The sequence below is a fragment of the Polypterus senegalus genome, chromosome 11 (genome assembly GCF_016835505.1).
Source record: "Polypterus senegalus isolate Bchr_013 chromosome 11, ASM1683550v1, whole genome shotgun sequence".
Lineage (NCBI taxonomy): Eukaryota > Metazoa > Chordata > Cladistia > Polypteriformes > Polypteridae > Polypterus > Polypterus senegalus.
The window spans coordinates 59,121,523-59,141,726 of record NC_053164.1 but is presented as its reverse complement, the minus strand read 5'-3'; the positions used below and the strand labels follow the sequence as shown (position 1 = coordinate 59,141,726).

Here is a 20,204-nt window from a genome sequence, read left to right as displayed (position 1 = left end):
GTGAATATAAAGAAAGTAAAACGTTTAACTATAAATTCAATGCTGGTTTAAAGTAATTCAATAGTCATTGTGCAATAGGAAGTAGTTTAATATTGCTTCTTCACTCATGTTTTAGTTCTGGCTTGGAATTAATGTTAGTTAACTTGGTTGTTTCTTACAATTAATATGTGTAGATAGATTGAAGTTAAAGTTTGCCAGAATGACACTACAGCAGCCAATGTGTATAAAATCTAAAATGACTTCATAATATAATAATATGACAAAGTCTTGATGGACTGATCTCCTCTTGTTTATCAAATTTATGTTCTTATGTTCTATACATTTTGACAATAGGCTCCTACAAAGCAAACTATTCTGCAAAATATAAAAATAATTACTACCATTAGCCTAAAACAGTTCCACCAGACAGCGCGCTCTCTCTCTCTCTAAATGCCTTCTATACAATCACAACGCGCGTTGTACACTGGGCAAAATTTTTTTCGCGATTTTCTTCGTAAAAATTAGGGTGCGCGTCTTACACGAGGGCATGGTACACGAGTAAATACAGTAGTCATTTTCACCCTCTGATAGAGGTCCATTTAGTGCTGGACTTATAGGAAAGGTTTAATAATAACATCATATTCTTAATCACTGACATTGAAATAAGTCTAAAACGATACCCAACATACTAACGCTTGAAATTTGTTGTTTTTAACCTTCTGGATGTAGCTGTTAGAGGGCTAGGACTGCCACTAAAGAATCAAATATCAAAAATATTATCTCTCTGTTATATAAAAAATCCTGAGATCAGACTTTGGCCATGAAATTCACACCCTCCTCTCAACCATATTCAACCAAGCATACCGTACTTTCACCTCTCATTTGTGTAAATGCTTTTGAAAGATACAGTTCCTGCTCTCTCAGCTCTTATAACTTTTAATGTTTACCTCACTTTAAGTTCCCAATTAAAGAAGGTGTATTATGTCCAAATCTTATTGAAGAATTTCATCACGAAGGGTTATCAACAGGAAAAATGAGTTCATGGGCAATCCTGGCACAGAGAAGCGATGAAGTCAAATGAATTAACACAAAAAATGTTGATTGGTTACACGGCAAATTGTTTAAATGTGTTTCAATAGACTATGCTGAAACAATTGGTGGTGATTGTGCGTAACATGAAATCATCAACTTAAAATATTCCGAAGAATATTTACAACCATTAACATCATCCGGTCTTCCACCACACGAATTACTGTAGAAAGAAGGATGTATCCAAGAAAGGTAATGTAGTATATCTTCCATGGATAACATTAGACAACAAAGGAGAACTTGATATGTCATTCGTATTAAAACATTAACAGTTTCCCATTAGAATAGCTTTTGCAAAGACAATTAGCAAATCTCAGAGCCAAACATTCGAAAAAGTCGTTTTATTTAATAGAGAAAAAGAAACAAAGCTCAATCATGGGTAGTTATACGTTGTGTTGTCACGATTCAAGTCCAAAAACAATCAATGCAATATTGATGAAAATTTAATTAAAAAAATTGTTTTTACTGAAGTTTTACAGTAAAAATGTAAGTTTAAAAAGTATTTGCATGTTAATTTTAAAGCCAAACAGAATAAAATCATATTACGCAATGAATAACTCTAACACAACATGAAACATAATTTACTTTCAAATTATTACATTTTACTAATTTTTAATATGGCTAATTACTCACTGTAATGTAAAACAGTTAGTTATTTTATGCATATGTAACAATTTTCATGAAAATAAAAATCTTTTTAAATTGTACATCCCCATACACGAACGGCAGAAACGCAAAGAGGCTAGCGCAGGCCTGGAGGCTGGCGAGCAAAGCGAGCAGGGGGCAGAGTATTAATGATCATTAACCTAAAAATAGAAGAAAATGACACTGTGCATGCATATATTATTACCAATCCCCATTTTTTCAAAGTTTTGTAAAAAAAAGAGTAACTTTGATTCCTCATAGCCGTTAGGAGTTAATGTGGTATTCACAACATCAAGTCCTATTGGTTTAATTTTTATCATAAGTGTACTTTCAAGCACAAAATATGGTCCAAAAATAGTCTAAATATGGGTGTTTTTCAGGTCTAAAGGGCAAAAATAGCAAAAATCCTAAAAAGCTTGATGTCATACATGACGCAATATCAAGACACATCAAACACAGTATATGATATGTGGGGGTCTTCTCATACTAATGATTCAGAAGGTACCAGACTAAACAATCCAGCAGAACCCGTTACCCTGTAGTTAGGATATAGCGGGTTGGAAAATAGATGGGGGCGGCACGGTGGCGCAGTGGTAAGCGCTGCTGCCTCGCAGTTAGGAGACCCGGTTCGCTTCCGGGTCCTCCCTGCGTGGAGTTTGCATGTTCTCCCCGTGTCTGCGTGGGTTTCCTCCGGGCACTCCGGTTTCCTCCCACAATCCAAAGACATGCAGGTTAGGTGGATTGGCAATTCTAAATTGGCCTTGGTGTGTGGGTGTGTTTGTGTGTGTCCTGCGGTGGGTTGGCACCCTGCCCAGGATTGGTTCCTGCCTTGTGCCCTGTGTTGGCTGGTATTGGCTCCAGCAGACCCCCGTGACCCTGTATTCGGATTCAGCGGGTTGGAAAATGGATGGATGGATGGAAAATAGATGGATGGATTTTCAAAGCATTCATATATTATATGACCTCTTTACTACATGTCTAAAGTAAATAGTCATTTTCAACAGGGGAAAAAGGGCTTTACCGATTTTTTGCCAAAAAAATGCTTGTACAAAATAAAATGTTATTATTCTTGGTCCCATAAACTGAATCAAACATTTTGTTGCTCAGTGTCCGATTTCTGCCTAAATCACTTCAGTAAAAGTATGCATTTTTCACGTGCTTGTGAAACTTGCTAATTGGTTCCTGAAAGGAAATTCTGCGTTTGTGGACAAAAACACAGTTGTAACACCATCTGCATATATTGTCAATGGAAATACTAATTTAGGTCAACACCACTCAACTCCTTTGATAGATGTAATAAAGTGCTCATTCTGTTACCTATAAAATTCAGTGTTGTATATTTGACTGTGAAATGATTTGTTGTAGATATAAAGTATGTTTTGTGCCATTTACTTTTTTCAAACACTATAACTTATTTTTTGAAAATTAAAGCATTCTCATGTATTGATTATGTTGTACATGGACTTTTCTGTTTGGTGTTAATATTTTGAATTAATTGTCGCTACATGCATTTTATTTTTCGCTTATCAAAAATGTATTGGCCAAAAATAATATTAAATATACAGTACTTACAGACATACATGTGTATGCGTGCGTGCCTTTATCTTACTTGAAGGAAATGGGAGACAGGAAAAAAAAAGGAGCAATACAGTTGCTGCTGGAAATTATGATGGATGAGTTGATCCAAATCCACATTAGTTTGAGGGTGAATGCTAAGTGGTACTATTCTAAGTCTGGAAGCCTTGGACCCTGTTTTGATTTCAAGGATCTGATACCTTTCATGCTATGTTTGCAAATAGTTGAATTTGTTAACTTTCCTCCAGTGGAGCTGCCTTCTCTCTTTCTCTGTCTCTTCTCCATCACAGTTCACTTGTTTATAATGGGTCAGCAGAAAACTCTGTAATTGCTTCTGTGTATATACATACATACTTGTACTTAACATATGTTTACAGTAATGCCTCTATATCATGTTTTGGGTTAACAAGGACAAGCTGTATTGTAGCTGTTGTTACTTGATCAATTTCTCTTCTATAAGTACTTTAATATTGAATACCCATCAGTGCAGATAGCTGTGCCTATTGTATAAAACTAATTTGTTGTTGTGTCCACTGTTTATTTCCTTTTCCTGTTTTCTCTAATTCTGTTTTCCAGCATCTCCTATTTCTTCATTCTTCTGTTAGCATTTGCTCTCTCTCCCTCCCTCTGTCTGTATATATATTTAATGCTATGTTATTACATTCTTGATCAGATTAAATCTGTAATATGCTATTCCTTGGCAAAGTCTAAGACTGCTTTTGTAAGCTGATCTTTTGAGGCATATCTCTTTATGAACTGAAGGAGTTTATTATGTTGGTCATGTTCCCTCTGATGGGTGGGCTTGAAAAGTGCTAAACGGAAGGCTCATGGTTTATTTAATGTTATTGACATTTAGGAAATATTTCTAAAGTAATTAAAAGTAGTGATGCCTGTCTGTAAGAAATTTAGGCTCATACAAGTACTAAATCCAGCTGTCTCTATTTTTAAGGGTCTTGCAATTCATGCTTCTGCACATCAAGTACTTATATGGTATCAAGATTGACGTAAAGGGCTGGGAAAACTTCCCCGTGAAAGAACAATATGTAGTGGTATCAAATCACCAGAGCTCTCTTGACCTGTTGGGTGAGTCTGCCTGTTTGTGCATATTATTGGTTAGTAAATATACAACTACAATGTACATAAATATTTGAAGAAAAATGTCCTGCAAATACAGTATAAAAGCTTTTCCTTATTACCTTCAGTATTTCATTATGTAATATAGATCAGTAAGGCATAACAGCTTATAATTTAAAAACCTACTTTAACAACTATGGCTTAATACCACTGTCTACTAGTAATCAACATTGTTACTGTACCCCTTTTTTGTTTCGAGTATTATGCCTCTGAGTTATTTATTTCATAAGAGCCTAACATTTACATAGGATTTTGCTGTAACATAGTAATATGGTGAGTCAATAGGAATATTCCAGATGTAAAGCATTAAAAAGCAAAACATGTAAAGCATTGGGAAATGCAGGGTTTCCTCTGCTTTTTCTTACTTTATTTCTGCACTTTTAAGTTAGTTACAAACTCTCCATGCAAAGTAAATGGACTGAATCACCACTACTTTTTATATTTTATTCTAATGACTTATTACTTGTTTTATATGACCCATTTTTCTGACAGCTCTTTTTTGTATCCTTGTATATTGTGTGTGTGTTTTTCTTTAGACAGTAAATATTTGTTATGATGCTGTTCCACTTGATCTCAGACAATATTGTGTTCTGCTCTGCGTGTTTGAATCACTGACTGTAACATCATCAGTTTTTCTGCTTCCCTTAGTGTGTTTGTATTTCTGTTGTAAGATTTCTGAGATGTGCTTTTCTTTACTCTGTTAAATATGACCCAGGCAGTGTCTTCCTTCTAGCTGTTGAAAAAGGTTACCATTGCAAATGTCAAAAAGTAAAGCCACTTAAAATTAAGTTGCATGCAGACTATTCTTTTCTAACAGACGACTGTTGAGTGGGGTTCTTCAACAACATTTTGTAGATTCTCATGCTTACTCCAGTTTAATAAGGAACACTAAGAACTTTTTTTTATTAGCTTAATTAACTAGATATTGCTGTGAGCCAATCAGCTGAACACTTTTTAAGTGAGCAAACATGCTTACAGCAGTGTTTTTAATTAAAGGATTTTTCTTTTCTGGGCAGCTATCTGCACTGTAAATGCAAGGATACTGCATATTCTCAGAGACTTCTGAGGGTAGCATAGAAAAATCAAACATTTTTCTGTAAGTACCTACTCGAGACAAAGGAAAAATAAAAACATCTGGAAATTGTTGATTAAAAACAAATGCATCCACATCTCTTGTATGGCAGGATTCACGTTGCAGCCTGGAGGTGTGAATGCAGAGATTTGGGCAACCTCCCAAGAACCATTGGGCACAAATCATGAGAGACTGGGGAAAGAATGTGTACTAGTTATGTGGAGTGATCTAAAGTGAAATTGATAGTAACAGCTTAATGAATGGAGAGTGTGTCTCAGATTTTGAAAAATATTTTCATTCTGTGTTAGGTGACTGAGCTTACTAGTATAGACAATTACATTTTGGTGGCAAACTTCTGAAAGTTTTTTTTTAATATTGCTATGAATTTTATTGCTTTACTCTTTCTTGTACTTTTGTTATATTTCAGTGTGTAATTTAGACTTGCACAACTAGTTTTAATTGACCTTCTTGTTGCTGTAGGAATGATGGAAATACTGCCAGGTCGTTGTGTGCCCATTGCTAAAAGAGAACTCATGTATGCTGGCACAGCTGGATTGGCCTGCTGGTTAGCAGGGGTTATTTTCATTAACCGGAAGAAGACTGATGATGCAATCAGTGTGATGTCTGAGGCAGCACAGACCATGATCATGGAGGATGTGAGTGCTCTCCTTTTTAATCTCTTGTTTTTGTGCATCATCTCCCTTTTGTGGCCAAGGTTTTAGATTCTTTATTGACATTTCTGTATCATTATCTTGTGGTTTTAAAGCATACAGTATATTTTAATGGAGTTTTGCTGATTTTATTAAAGGTTTACTATATGTGTCATCTTTTACATTAGGACCAGCACAGCTGTATTAATGAATTTCTGCTGTTTATTGGTCCCAAAGTTTTTTCAGGGAGAAAAGTTTCTAAAGTTATCTAAAATGAAGAAATGTATTCTTCATAGTGCTCCTTTCAAAACTAACATTATTGTAATTAACTTGACAGGATAAGAGAAATAAAGTTGACATGGTGAGTAATATCAACAGAATCAAGTGCACAATGTAAAGGAGGATAACTTGAATGTCACAAAGTTAGTGTCCCTGCTAAAGTACATGTTTTAGAATTGTTCTATTAATATAAATATTATTTGTGTATATCAGAAAAAAAGTGTTACAATTTTTATTTGCTAAGATGCATAGTGAAACAATGCAATGGAGGGAATCCTGTTTGCTAAGTGCTTAAATTTGTTTCATGGGTCTATATGGATTAATTGGTTAATTTGTAGGGTAAATAGATTTAAAACTCCAGTTCTTCTTCTCTCCACCCTAGCGGCTCGATTCTTCTCTTCTTTCGTCGGCATCTTTTTGCATTAAAATGGATTAAGTCAGTGTTTGTGTTGTAATTACTTAGTATGTTTTCTTTAATTTTTCACTTAAGCTGGCACTTAAGTCTTCAATCTGCCTCAAGAATGATTTAAGATATGAAGAGGTAGGGGAAGTGAGGGTAAAGGTGGTAGGGATGATAACGGTACCCATACGCATGTGCTGGACAGTCGCCCTGTTGGCCGCGGCTGGGAGTTAATTCTACAATAAAATTAAATAAAAATAAAAAGAGGAATAACCATGGAGGTCAGTTATCACCCCGAAAGTGGATAGTAGACGTCACATAGTATATATTTTCCAAATTTCAGGTCAATAGGTCAAACGGTTTGTGAGCTACAGGTGATTTAAAATTCAGGACAGACAATCAAACAGCCACAGTAATGTATTATATATAAAGATATTGAATAGGTGATTGTGGAGTATACTCAATAGGGTATATGTGATTAGAAACTGGAAAACTGTATTATTTGTTTTTTAATATGTGATAACTATGCACTCAGAAAAAGACAATTGGATTTGTTTGCTGATTCATAAGTAAACACCACAGGATAATATTTAATGAGTAGATATTAGTGCTTGTGTTACTATGAAAAATATTAGTTTTTCAATATGCTTATAAATTTGTGTTAGTTAGCCAAGACATTCACAGCTGTTTTAACTACAGAAATAGAATTTTGAAATCCACTCTAAAATGAAATAGAGTGCAGAGAATTAGGAACAATATGGTATCAATCAGTGTCTATATTATTAAACATAACCTGGAAAATATTGAAAACTTTAAAATAACAGAAATGGCCAATTTGTGATTCTAAAGGTGCTTATAAGTATTTGTACTTTCATACTTTTGGTGATTTCCTGACTTTGCATATACCCATGTGGATTTACAACTGTTCTTGAGAGCTACATACTGCTTTTTATTTGGAACTTGTATAGAATTAATACTCTGGTATATGACACAAATCTGGCCAAGAACCTACTTTACATATGTCTGTAGTGGTTAGCAATTTCGTTTGATTTATTGTCATGAAACCAGTCAGTGTTCTGAACGACTTTGTTGCAAGTGGCACAGGTACAGAAGCAGCAAAAATATGTCTACAGTACAGTACATGGTACACAGACAGTGCTGCAGCCAGAAGGTACTAGTAAAGGAAATAAACAATGGAGTTCTAGTTTACATGATTGTGCATCAGTTAACATTTTAATGGAATAAATTTAAAAAACTTTTTATGAGTCTTCTTTGATGTTGTCTTCTGGTTAGCAAGGAGAAATACACTTTGTTTCTGAATTGTGTGGTCTCAGCCGATGGAAAGTGCTTTCTTTAAGCATACTATGTTTTGTCATCCTGTATAAATAGAAGCATGGCTGCAGGAATAAACTTAACCTTTTTAATCAATATGCCATCATTGAAGGTGATGCTGTTGAGAGGGTGAGCAGCTTTACATTTCCTGCAATGGTTATCACTGAAGAACTGAAGTGGGCCAACACATTTCGGCTTTTGTCAAAAAAGGCTACCAGCATCAGAACCTCCTTAGCGGCACCGAGCTGCCTTTTCTTCAGTATATATAAAACACTCACTACCTACCAAACAGTATAGGATTATTGGCACTTGCACCAGTAGATTCTATGGTAGTTTTTACCCACTAGTTGTAAAGGGTGTAAAGTTGCTAAGCAGTGAATTACAAAAATTCAAATATTATAACTTAACAAATTGTGTATAAATATATAATAATTCTGGGGTGGGCTGGCACCCTGCCCAGGGTTTGTTTCCTGCCTTGCGTCCTGTGTTGGCTGGGATTGGCTGCAGCAGACCCCCGTGACCCTTTAGTTAGGATTTAGCGGGTTGGATAATGGATCATCCTCTTTAATAAAACCCCTGTGTGCGTCCAGGTGTCCGTGTGTGTGTGTCTTTTGGTGAAGTGCGCATGCGCGGGGCCACACGGCACGTGTTCAGTCTCTTCCTGTGCATTCCCTGTGTGTGCAGAGAGAGAGAGAGAGAGAGACACACAGATGCGTGCGCACGAGAGACAGACAGACAGACAGACAGACACGCAGGCCCGCCCGAGAGACAGACACACACACACACACGCAGGCAGGCAGGCAGGCAGGCAGGCCGGCCGGCCCGCGCGAGACTCACACACACACACACACACACACACACACACACACACACACACACACAGAGACAGGCCCGCATGGGGGACAGACATGCACGCGCACGCAGGCAGGCCCGCGAGAGAGACAGACAAGCTCGCAACACACACACACACGCAGGCCCGCCACAGAGACAGACACGCACGCCCGCCCACACGCATGCACACACACACACACACACACACAGGACAGAGTCAGACACACACACACACAGGCGCACGCGTGCATTGTTGCAATGTTACTTTTCTTGGTTGTTTATTAGATTACGGATTTTTCAAATGTTAATTTTTTTCCCTGTGCTTAAAACTCATTAAAAAAGGTGTTTTTAGCGAGCGGGTCGTAAGGCTATAGCACGAACTGTTTTAGCAGTGTTAGTTTTCTCTGTTGTTCAAGGTTTTCTTAGTGTTATTCAATGTTTTTACATTTAGTTTACTATTAATATGTGCATTCAATGGTATAATTAACTATATTTGTGCTTAAAATCTTAAAAAATATATATATTTACATACAGTTCATATGATCTGGAACGGATTAATTGCATTTACTTACAATCCTATGGGGGAAATTACTTCGGTTCCACTGTATTACTGTCTGACAAAATTACAGGCATTTTATGAAAATACAAACCAGTATTACTGAGAGAGAAAATTAAAGGCATACAATACAGTGACGCATATTACAGCCACATACAAGGTCCCTTGCCATTTAATATAGACTGTTCCTACTAATGTTTATGCACTACTGTTCTAGCGCCCGTTATTGTAACGGGCTTAATGTCTAGTGAATATATAATAATTGCAAATACATATTATATATATGTGTGTGTATTAATCATAAATAATTATATATCCATCCATTATCCAACCCGCTAAATCCTAACTACAGGGTCACGGAGGTATGCTGAAGCCAACAGGGCACAAGGCAGGAAACAAACTCCGGGCAGGGCGCCAGCCCACCGCAGGGAACACACACACACACACACCAAGCACACACTAGGGACAATTTAGGATCGCCAATGCACCCAACCTGCATGTCTTTGGACTGTGGGAGGGAACCCACAAAGACACAGGAAGAACTTGCAAACTCCATGCAGTGAGGACCCGGGAAGCGAACCCAGGTCTCCTTAATGCAAGGCTGCAATACTACCCACTGCGCCACTGTGCCGCCCTGTGTTAATCATACAATTAAAATTTTATATATTTATAAAAATTACATATAAATATTTTCCTTTAAAGGAGAAATAATTCAGTTATTAATTTCTAATGCAAAACAATTTTAACAGTCACTTGCCTATGAATTTTAAATTATTTCAGTCAAACAATGAAACACTAATCAGTCAACAGCTCAAAGAAGGTTTTTTTTTTTTGAGCCACATCACAGTGCAAACTAGTCTAGCACTTCGATTGGTTCTATCAATAATTCTACCTTTAAAATTATATATAAAGAGGAAAAATAAGACATTATTAATTTTTTGATGACTTATTCAGCCAGTTGCTTATGCGTAACAGTTTATTTACACTGGTTGTCCAAGGGATGATATCCAAAACAAAACAATTCCAAAACAATGTCCTCACTTTTAAAATTAATTCATCACTTACAAAAAAACTAAGTGTGTTATTTAGTTACTTATTATAAAACATAATGCATTACAGTGACTTTCCTTATTATTTCAAAGATTTCAACGTTCATTATGTTCATTATTCAATATTCAATTCTATTCATTTTGTTATGTAGATTTTTGTGTTCCTTATTTTAAGCCTTTGTTATTTTTTACGATGTCTGTTCTAGCAATGAGTACAGTGGAACACAAAAAGCAAAATAGCTTATTTTAACTGTCCATCACCATTGCAAATAAGAAAGAGCTCAGAGCCGATCCCTGATGTAATCCCATCTCCACCATGAACGCATCCGTCACTTCACTGTCACACTTCCCTCGTACATATCCTGTACCACACTTACATACTTCTCTGCCTCTCCTGACTTCCGCTTACAATACCACAACTCCTCCCTAGGCACCCTGTTGTATGCTTTCTCTCCAAAAATACACAATGCAACTCCTTCTGGGTTTCTCTGTACTTCTCCGTCAACACCGTCAGAGCAAATATCACATCTGTAGTGCTCTATCCTGGCAATAAACCATACTGTTGCTTACTAATCATTGCCTCCCTTCTTAAACTAGCTTCCACTACTCTTTTGCATAACTTCATGTTGTGGCTGATCAATTGTATCCCTCTGTAGTTACTACAGCTCGGCACATCACCGTTATTCTTAAAAATCAATACTAGTTCACTTCTTCTCTACTCCTCAGGCATCCTCTAATTTTCCAAGATTGCAATAAACAAACTGGTTAAAAACTGCACTACCATCTTTCCTAGACATGCTTCCACAGGTATGTCATTATGTCATCTAGACCAACAGTCTTCACATTCTTCATCCTCTTCACAGCTGTCCTTACTTCCTCCTTGCTAATCCATTAAACTTCATGGTCCACTATTTCTGCATCACCTAACCTTCTCTCTCTCTCTCTATTTCTTTCTCTCTCTTACTCTTCATTCATCAACCTCTCCAAGTACTTTTTCTATCTATTCAATACACTCTCTTCACTTGTGAGTATGTTTCCATCTTTCTTCTTGTTCTTTTGGCTGCTCCCATTAGGGGTTGCCACATTTTCCTTTATTACCTTAACCTGCTGCTCATCCTTCCCAGCTTGCTCCCATGGCCTACCCTCCTCCTCCTTCCTTTGTCCAGATGTCACACCAAACAGCTCTTCTAGCTGTCTCCCTTACCACTTGCTGTAAGTTGCCCATTCGCGTTAGTGCCCATCTATCTAGTAACTCTGCCACTCTGTGTTTGTCTTATCTCCTCCCTGAACTCCAACTTACAGTCTTCCTTTTTCAACTTCCACTCTGCCCTCACTCCCCTCCACTTTGTGATCTCCAACATCATCCTACATACCATCATCCCATGCTGCCTAACTGCTTTTTCCCCAGCCACCACTTTGTACTCTTCAATGTCCTTCAGACTGACTCGCCTGCATAGGATATAATCCACCTATGTGCATCTTCCACTACTCTTATAAGTCACCCTGTGTTCCTCTCTCTGCTTAAAATATGCTTTACCACAGCCATGTCCATTCTTTTTGAAAAATCCACTATCATCTGACCTTTTGCATTTCTGTCCTTATTATCATACCTGCCCATCACCTCCTCATCCCCTCTGTTCCCTTCACCAACATTGGTGAAGGAACATTGAAATCCAATCAAGCACTCTGTTTCTTTTTGGTAAACTCTCCACCACTTCATCTAACTCACTCCAGAAATTTTCTTTCTCTTCCTTTGCACACCTAACTTGGAGGGCGTATGCACTAACAACATTTAGGGGAACACATAATGTTTTAGTGAGATTAACTATGGAGCACTAGAAGATGTTGTTTGGTACTCAGTGCTTATACAACATTATCTGATTATGCATCATTCTCCTCCTTACTGTCCTCTGCCTACTGCTTCTCTCTAACTTCCACACTGCCCTCTTGTACTTGCTCCATAGTTTATCCTACGATGAGCTGTTTGCATCTATAGTTTGTCAAATGTTTTTATGGTCATCTTAGAAAGGTGATTATTAGACATACAAAGCGACAGGTGGGTATCTGTACTTATTTTTTTAATTATCTTAAGATTTTAAAATCCTCATTCACAAGATGCAGGGCTTAAAGCTAGTGTAAAAGACAATTGAAGCATTGTGTAGATGTTGGAGTAACAATCTGAATTTGCTGTGTTGACCAAATCATATACAAATGAGCCTGCCAGTCGCTTTCCTACTTGTTTTAAGAGCATTCATTCTCTTGTAATGGTCTCTTTGTTGAGAGGCAAAATGGCATCATATTGATGAATGCTACTAAGTATTTTATTACCAAAACTGTGGGGGTCTGGGGCCAAGTTGAAGCATCAGAAAACTAAAATGGCTCACATGACTTGAGAGATTCATAACTATTTTTAAAATTGTCAATTAAATATCAAATTAAGTATATGAACCTTGTCCCTGTTAATGTCAACATTGGTGCCATTGGTGTTTTTTCTGTACTTCCTTTACCATATCACAACTGTCCCAATGTTTACCCTCAGTTTGTCTTTGAGCTGCAAAATCCTACCATTGTACAGCATGTCAGCCAGAAAATAGTGAAAGTGCTATGTGCAGATTTCCTGTAGGTCAGTGTCATCCGTTGTAGCTAGCCAATTTTGAATAGCAGGTAAAAGCCTCAATATTTAATTCTCATACCTCCAGGCAGACCATCAAATGTGAAATTGTCCCAATTTCACAAAGGTAATGCCATTCACATCACATAATTTCTTTAATGCTTCCATTTTAGAAGCACCTTTATGGAAATAAAATGTCAGCAATTTGACAACAGATCAATTAATTGTAAAACAGTACAGAACCATGTGATTAGCCGGATTCACACATTTTTCGATAGTGGGCACAGTGCACAGAATATGAACAAGGAAATCTGTCATAGGTTTGGCGCAGTTTCATTGTATATACTGACATTAACAGTAGCCCTGTAATGTGCTTCAACTTCCATTACTCCCAATTATAATTCACAGAAAAGAGTCAAAAGCCCATCAAATTTATCGTGTGCTGTTTGATTCTCACCTACTTAATTTAATCCGAGGAAATCTGAGTCAAACACTTGCTTGCTGGACATAGACACAACTTAACAATCTTGTGTTTTGTTCTGGTATTATCTTCAGACCTATCAAATACAACACCCCAACATTCAGCTGACCCTAACTACTCTCTCAATTCTAAATTAATTTTCTGGGTGATACTTTGCATTATTCGGGTACCACCTTCTCATGAATGATATGCACCTCCAACCTTCACTACAAGCCTCTTCAAGAAAACAATATCCTTCGCCAAAGAACACATGGGTTGTGTGTACAGTGATCCGTCGCTATATCGCGCTTTGACTTTCGCGGCTTCACTCCATCATGGATTTTAAATGTAAGCATATCTAAATATATATTATGGATTTTTCTCTGGTTCGCGGATTTCTGCGGACAATGGGTCTTTTAATTTAAAGTACATGCTTCCTCAGTTTGTTTGCCCAGTTGATTTCATACAAGGGACGCTATTGGCAGATGGCTTAGAAGATACCCAATCAGAGCATGCATTATGTATTAACTAAAACTCCTCAATGATATACAATGTGCTTCCTGAGCGGTGCTTGATTGTTTGCTTTTCTCGGTCTCTCTCACTTTCTCTGACATGCTCTGCGCCTGATGGAGGGGGTGTGAGCAGAGGGGCTGTTTGCACAGAGGCTGTTTGCCTAGAAGATACGGACGCTACTCTAAAAAATGCTGAAAGACTACCTTCACATTGCTCCCTTCTTTGCGGCTGCTTTATCGCGGTGCCTCATATTGATTTTTTGATTGTTTGCTTTTCTGTCACACTCACTCTCTCTCTCTCTCTCTCTGACATTCTCTGCTCCTGACGGCGCTCCTTTGAAGAGAAGATATGTTTGCATTCTTTTAATTGTGAGAAAGAACTGTCATCTCAGTCTGGTCATGGAGCACAGTTTAAACTTTTGACTAAAGGGTGTTATTTCATGTCTAGAGGGCTCTAATAATGTTAACAGTGTGGGAGAGTTTATAAGGGCTTAAAATATATAAAAATAACCATACAAACATATGGTTTCTACTTCACGGATTTTCACCTGTCACGGGGGGTTCTGGAACGCAACCCCCGCGATCGAGGACGGATTACTGTATTTCGATTTATGAAAGGCCAAAAGAAAAATATTCCAGAGTCCTCTGGTGTGCTCTTCATTATGCTTTGCCACATTGCAAGTGAGCAACTCAGTTTTTCATTTTGGCTAGCATGTTTGTTAATTATAGTATGTATAGTGTTTGTATGTTCTTTACTCGTTTTTTCATGCTTGTCAAATATTAGGTGACTTGAAATTCTTCTATGTAAAAATAACTTGTTTTATATGGTAAATTCCAGTGCTCACAGCAAATCTTGCACAACATCTCAGAGTGCTCATTATTAGTTTCAAGCCATGGTACTTCTTGGATCCATTTTTCAGAGAAAATACTCAGCCTGTCACAGTCCATCTCTTCTTTGTAGGTGGCAAAATGCAAAAGTAATTACTTATTGTCTTTTTCTTTTTTGACATTGTGTCCAATGAATTATTGTGGGCAGTTAAAGTAAAAGTAACCTGTTTTGCTATCTAATATACCAGCTAAATGTGTGTGTGGTGATGCAAAATTACGATTTCAGAGGAATAAATACACGCATTTTCACTTTAATACACACAGATACAGCAAACGAGCATAGACAGGGCCAGGTCAGTGGCCAGGTTATAATGTTCCCCACATCACCCATTAAGCGACAGACATGTTACGTGTGGCGGCTGTGAACTTGTAGTTGCCTGGGTGGCACTGCGAACCTGTGTTTGCCTCGACAACAGACAAGCAACCCCCAACAGATGCGTCAGTTGTATTTCTTACATCTCCACTGAGCTGGGTCTCAAAAGTGTACAAAGAATTTCACAGTGTATATATATATCTCTCTATTATAAAAAAAAATCTTGGAAGGCATGGAAAAATATGATACGTGATCTTCTTGGGAGACAATTTGACGTCCCGTAAGAGACACTTTAACGTCACACGAGACAAGGCAGTGAGACAAAAGGACAGCTGCTATACAGGCTTTTAAATGCTTGACGCGCACTGCGACAAGCAGAACATGCAGCAGCAGCAGCAGAAAGACAGCAGCTGATCATACCACATCACCTCAGCCTGCACTGAGCCTGATATATATACTGTATATGTATATATATATATATATATATAATAATAATAAAAGGCAAAGCCCTCACTGACTGACTGACTGACTGACTGACTGACTGACTGACTCACTCACTCACTCACTGACTCATCACTAATTTTCCAACTTCCCATGTAGGTAGAAGGGTGACATTTGGCAGGCTTATTCCTTACAGCTTACTTACAAAAGTTAAGCAGGTTTCATTTCGAAATTTTACACGTAACAGTCATAACGGTCGACAATGTCCGCCATGTTGAACTTTCTTATTTATGGCCCCATCTTCACGAAATTTGGTAGTTGGCTTCCCTGCGCTAACCAAAACCGATGTACGTACTTATTTCGGTGGTATGACGCCACTGTCAGCCGCCATATTGATCTTTTAACGGAAACCAATATCCGTACTTATTTCGTTGGTATGACACCACTGTCGGCCGCCATATTGAACTTTCCAACGTCACTAATTCTCCAACTTCCCGTGTAGGTAGAAGGCTGAAATTTGGCAGGCTCGTTCCTTACAGCTTACTTACAAAAGTTAAGCAGGTTTCATTTTGAAATTCTACGCGTAATGGTCATAACGGTCAACAACGTCTGCCATGTTGAACTTTCTTATTTATGGTCCCATCTTCTCGAAATTTGGTAGGAGGCTTCCCTGAACTAACCGAAACCAATGTACGTACTTGTTTCATTGGAATGATGCCACTGTCGGCCGCCATATTGAACTTTTCAACAGTCTTTGTTACTTATGGGCCAATCTTCAAGAAATTTGGTACACGGGTTCCCAACGTTAACTGAATCCTACTTACGTACATATATATGTCCATAGCCTGCACCTCGGTCACCGTGTGAGGTGGCGTTGGGTCCCCCATCCCAACGCCTCCCACGTTGTTGGCTGCCTGCCTATATAAGGCCGTCCCTCACTCCGATCTCTACATTCCCTTCCTTGCTTCGCCACGGGATTCACGTCTCCCTGCTGATAACTACAGCCTTTTTGTTTAATCCACGGCTTCTCCGCTGTTTTGTTGTTTGTTTATTACAATTATAGTTATTGTGTAGGTATTTTAGACTTACTTTACATTGCTCAGGTACCCATTTCCTTTATCGTTCCAACCCCCATTACCAAGTCTATCGAGATGATCACTATCGATCAAAGAACTGTCACTTACCGAGTGGTTTCCATGCCCGGAGATGGCACCTACCTTTTCCATTCTCTTTGTTACATATTGCACGGCCATATCAGGCTCACTCTTGATATCCGGAGGAACATTGTGTCTTATGTATTGAATGACTGGGACAGGTTCAAGGTGTGGACTAATGACGGTACAGGAGATAATTATACTACACAGGAGCACTAGAAGAGTGAAATGCTTAAGCCCTTCACCTATGGTTCTGCATGTGAGTTGATGGCTGCCGCTGAATTGTTCGGCTGTCGCTTTCAAGTGTACCGAAATGGCCAAATATTTTACACCTTTTGAAACCGCCAATGCCTCTTAAACATCTTAGATTTACAGGTGACGATTTCAGTAGTAGACACTTTGATGTTTATGAATGTTTAAACTCTCAAAAGCTGGATGTGATTTTATTGATGAAACCGATTGTGTGCTTACAACGCTTGACAGATGCCGAATGTCTCTTCAACACAAGTCCTACAAATACTGTCGTAATTGAAACAAACCATGAAACTCAAACCGATTATGACAGCAGCAATCCAAGCTGTGAGATTTGAGACAAGATTACTGTTCACATGGCCAACTGTACGTTGCATGCTCAAGAGTAAGCTCAGCGCACAGCTTGGTCATGTTACAACCAGAGGGCCGAACTGACAACATGGTATACAAAGAGATCCTTAACAAATAATTATTGGCATATTTTCCCTCAGTTTAAAAAGGTTTAATCAATAAAAATTTTAATGCAGTACTTCGCCGCTGCGAAGCGTGGGTATTTTGCTAGTGTATATATATATATATATATATATATACATATATATATATATACAGTATATATATTTATATATATACACACACATATATATATATACAGTATATATACATACAGTGCCTTCTGTAATTTCTGGGACAAAGACACATTTTTCCTTGATTTAACCCTCTGCTCCACAGTTTAAAATTAAAAATCAAATTCAGACGTGATTAGTTAACATTTCAAACTTTAAACTGTATTTGCATACATTTCGATCACAACATGTACAAATGACAACACTTTTTATACATGGTCTCCCCATTTCGGGGCATAATGTTTGGGAGAATTGGTGTTACAGTGTGTTTGTGATTACTCAAGTGTGTTTCATTGCTTCATTGTTTCATAAGATACCTAGGCTTCATTCTGCCCTTTGGAGTCTGTAGTTGCCATTGCTCAACATGAGGACAACACTTGTGCCAGTGAAAGTCAAAAAGGCCAATATGAGGCTGAAAAATAAGACTAAAACCTTTTGAGACATTGGGAAAACATTAGGATTTTTGTATCGGGGAAGCATGTAGTCCTGACAAATTATCTCCCACTGTCCTTCTCTCACATTGGCCTGTCATGATGCCAGGTTGCCCACTTCTCCCTGGCAAAATCCTGGAAAGAAAAAGCAGGGCGATGAGACGTGATCTTCTTAGAAGACACTAAAAAGACCCGTAAGACACAAACAATATCAAATAAGAGCACGGCCAGTAAAACACTCAGTCGTGTCAAGGCACATAGCTCACATAGATTCTGTGCTCTCAGCTCATATAAAGCGTATAAGGACAATATGTTCTAGATGAAACATCAATGACTAAGCAAAGAAGAAAGAGCACCGAGGAGAAAAGAGACCCAAAAGCATTAGAAAGAAAAAAAGGCAGATAAGAGATTTTGAAAGCAGTGTAATTCGAAAGGCTCAAACAAACAATGGCGCGATACACATGCAGAGAAAGGTAAAGAATATGAAAGGAGTAAAATTCAAAAGTATTGTAGCGTCCCAGCCAGGTTGAAGCCTTTTTTGTTTTAAGTGACTGTTAGGTCGGATTAAGGGAGGCCAGAGTACATCATGGAAGACTGATAACAGGGTATTGATTGATTCGGGGGGACTGGAGGTGGCCAGACCCAGGAAATGAGAGGTTGAAGAGGGTGCTAGAAAGTTGAGTTTGGGGTTACGAAGTTGCCGATTGTTTAAGTAAAACATTTGTGACACTTTATTATGTTAGTCGCTACATCCATCCATTATCCAACCCGCTATATCCTAACTACAGGGTCATGGGTGTCTGCTGGAGCCAATCCCAGCCAACACAAGGTGCAAGGCAGGAGACAAACCCCAGGCAGGGCACCAGCCCACTGCAGGGCACACACACACACACTAGGGACAATTTAGGATTGGCAGTCCACCTAACCTGCATGTCTTTGGATTGTTGGAGGATACCAGAGCACCCGGAGGAGACCCACGCAAACACAGGGAGAACGTGCAAACTCCGCGCAGGGAGGACCCTGGAAGTGAACCCAGGTCTTCTAACTGCGAGGCAGCAGTGCTACAACTGCACCACCGTCACCCTATTCGCTACAGTATCGCAAAAAAGATAGTAAAGATCGCATTAGCGCAAACAAAAGGAAATTAATCATCAGGACCAGGGGCCTCATGTATAACGCCGTGCGTAGAACTCACACTATAACATGGCGTAAGCACAAAAGGCGAAATGTGTTTACGCACAGAAAAATCCAGATGCAGGAATCTGTGCGTACTCCAACTTCCACGTTCTTCCGCTACATAAATCCCGATCAGCGTGAAAACTAACGCTCGTGCACGCACATTATGTAACGCCCCAAATCCTCCCAGAATTACGCCTATTTGAATATGCAAATCAATATAAATCGCCCTTAAGCGCAGCCTTCTGTGAAAAGACAATGGGAAAAGCACGGAGGAAAATATAAGTATTTCAGCGAATACCAAGTGGAGGCAAATGAAAAACATACTATTTGTTCAAATAAACCGTGGTATAATCAACAAAAGGAAGTTGATCGAGTGACATAGCGTGTTGGAGAAACTTGAAAGCTCACATTCACAAATCGCACAGTGCCGGAAATAAAAAAGAAGTCACACATCAAAGTCGCCATGAAAAGCCGAGTTGTAAGCCCACTGTCTGAGTGTCACATGAAAGCTTATTAGGGTACAGAGAAAAAAGGCACACAGTGAAGAAAAAGCACGAAATGTCAACTTCAATCTCGACATTTCCACTTTAATCACGTAGTTTATTTTGTCATTAAAGTAGAACATCATAAACTTCATCTTAAAATCGTTTAATTAACCAGTTTCTCAAATCACATCGTAATTAAAGTAGCACGTTAAATGCTTTGTTTTGTATTTGATTTTCTATATGCTCTATGTGTGTGAATCACTA

General features: G+C 38.3%; 1 protein-coding gene across 2 annotated transcripts in view; it reads left to right on the top strand.

Annotated features, from left to right (window-relative positions):
• Positions 1-20,204, top strand: part of LOC120539038 (1-acyl-sn-glycerol-3-phosphate acyltransferase alpha-like) — a 64,031-nt gene that overhangs the window by 26,542 nt on the left and 17,285 nt on the right. For both annotated transcript variants that reach the window (XM_039768733.1, XM_039768732.1), the window contains exons 4-5: positions 4,238-4,371; positions 5,975-6,150. In XM_039768733.1, the coding sequence (XP_039624667.1) occupies positions 4,238-4,371; positions 5,975-6,150 (310 nt within the window). The remainder of the gene's footprint in view (positions 1-4,237; positions 4,372-5,974; positions 6,151-20,204) is intronic.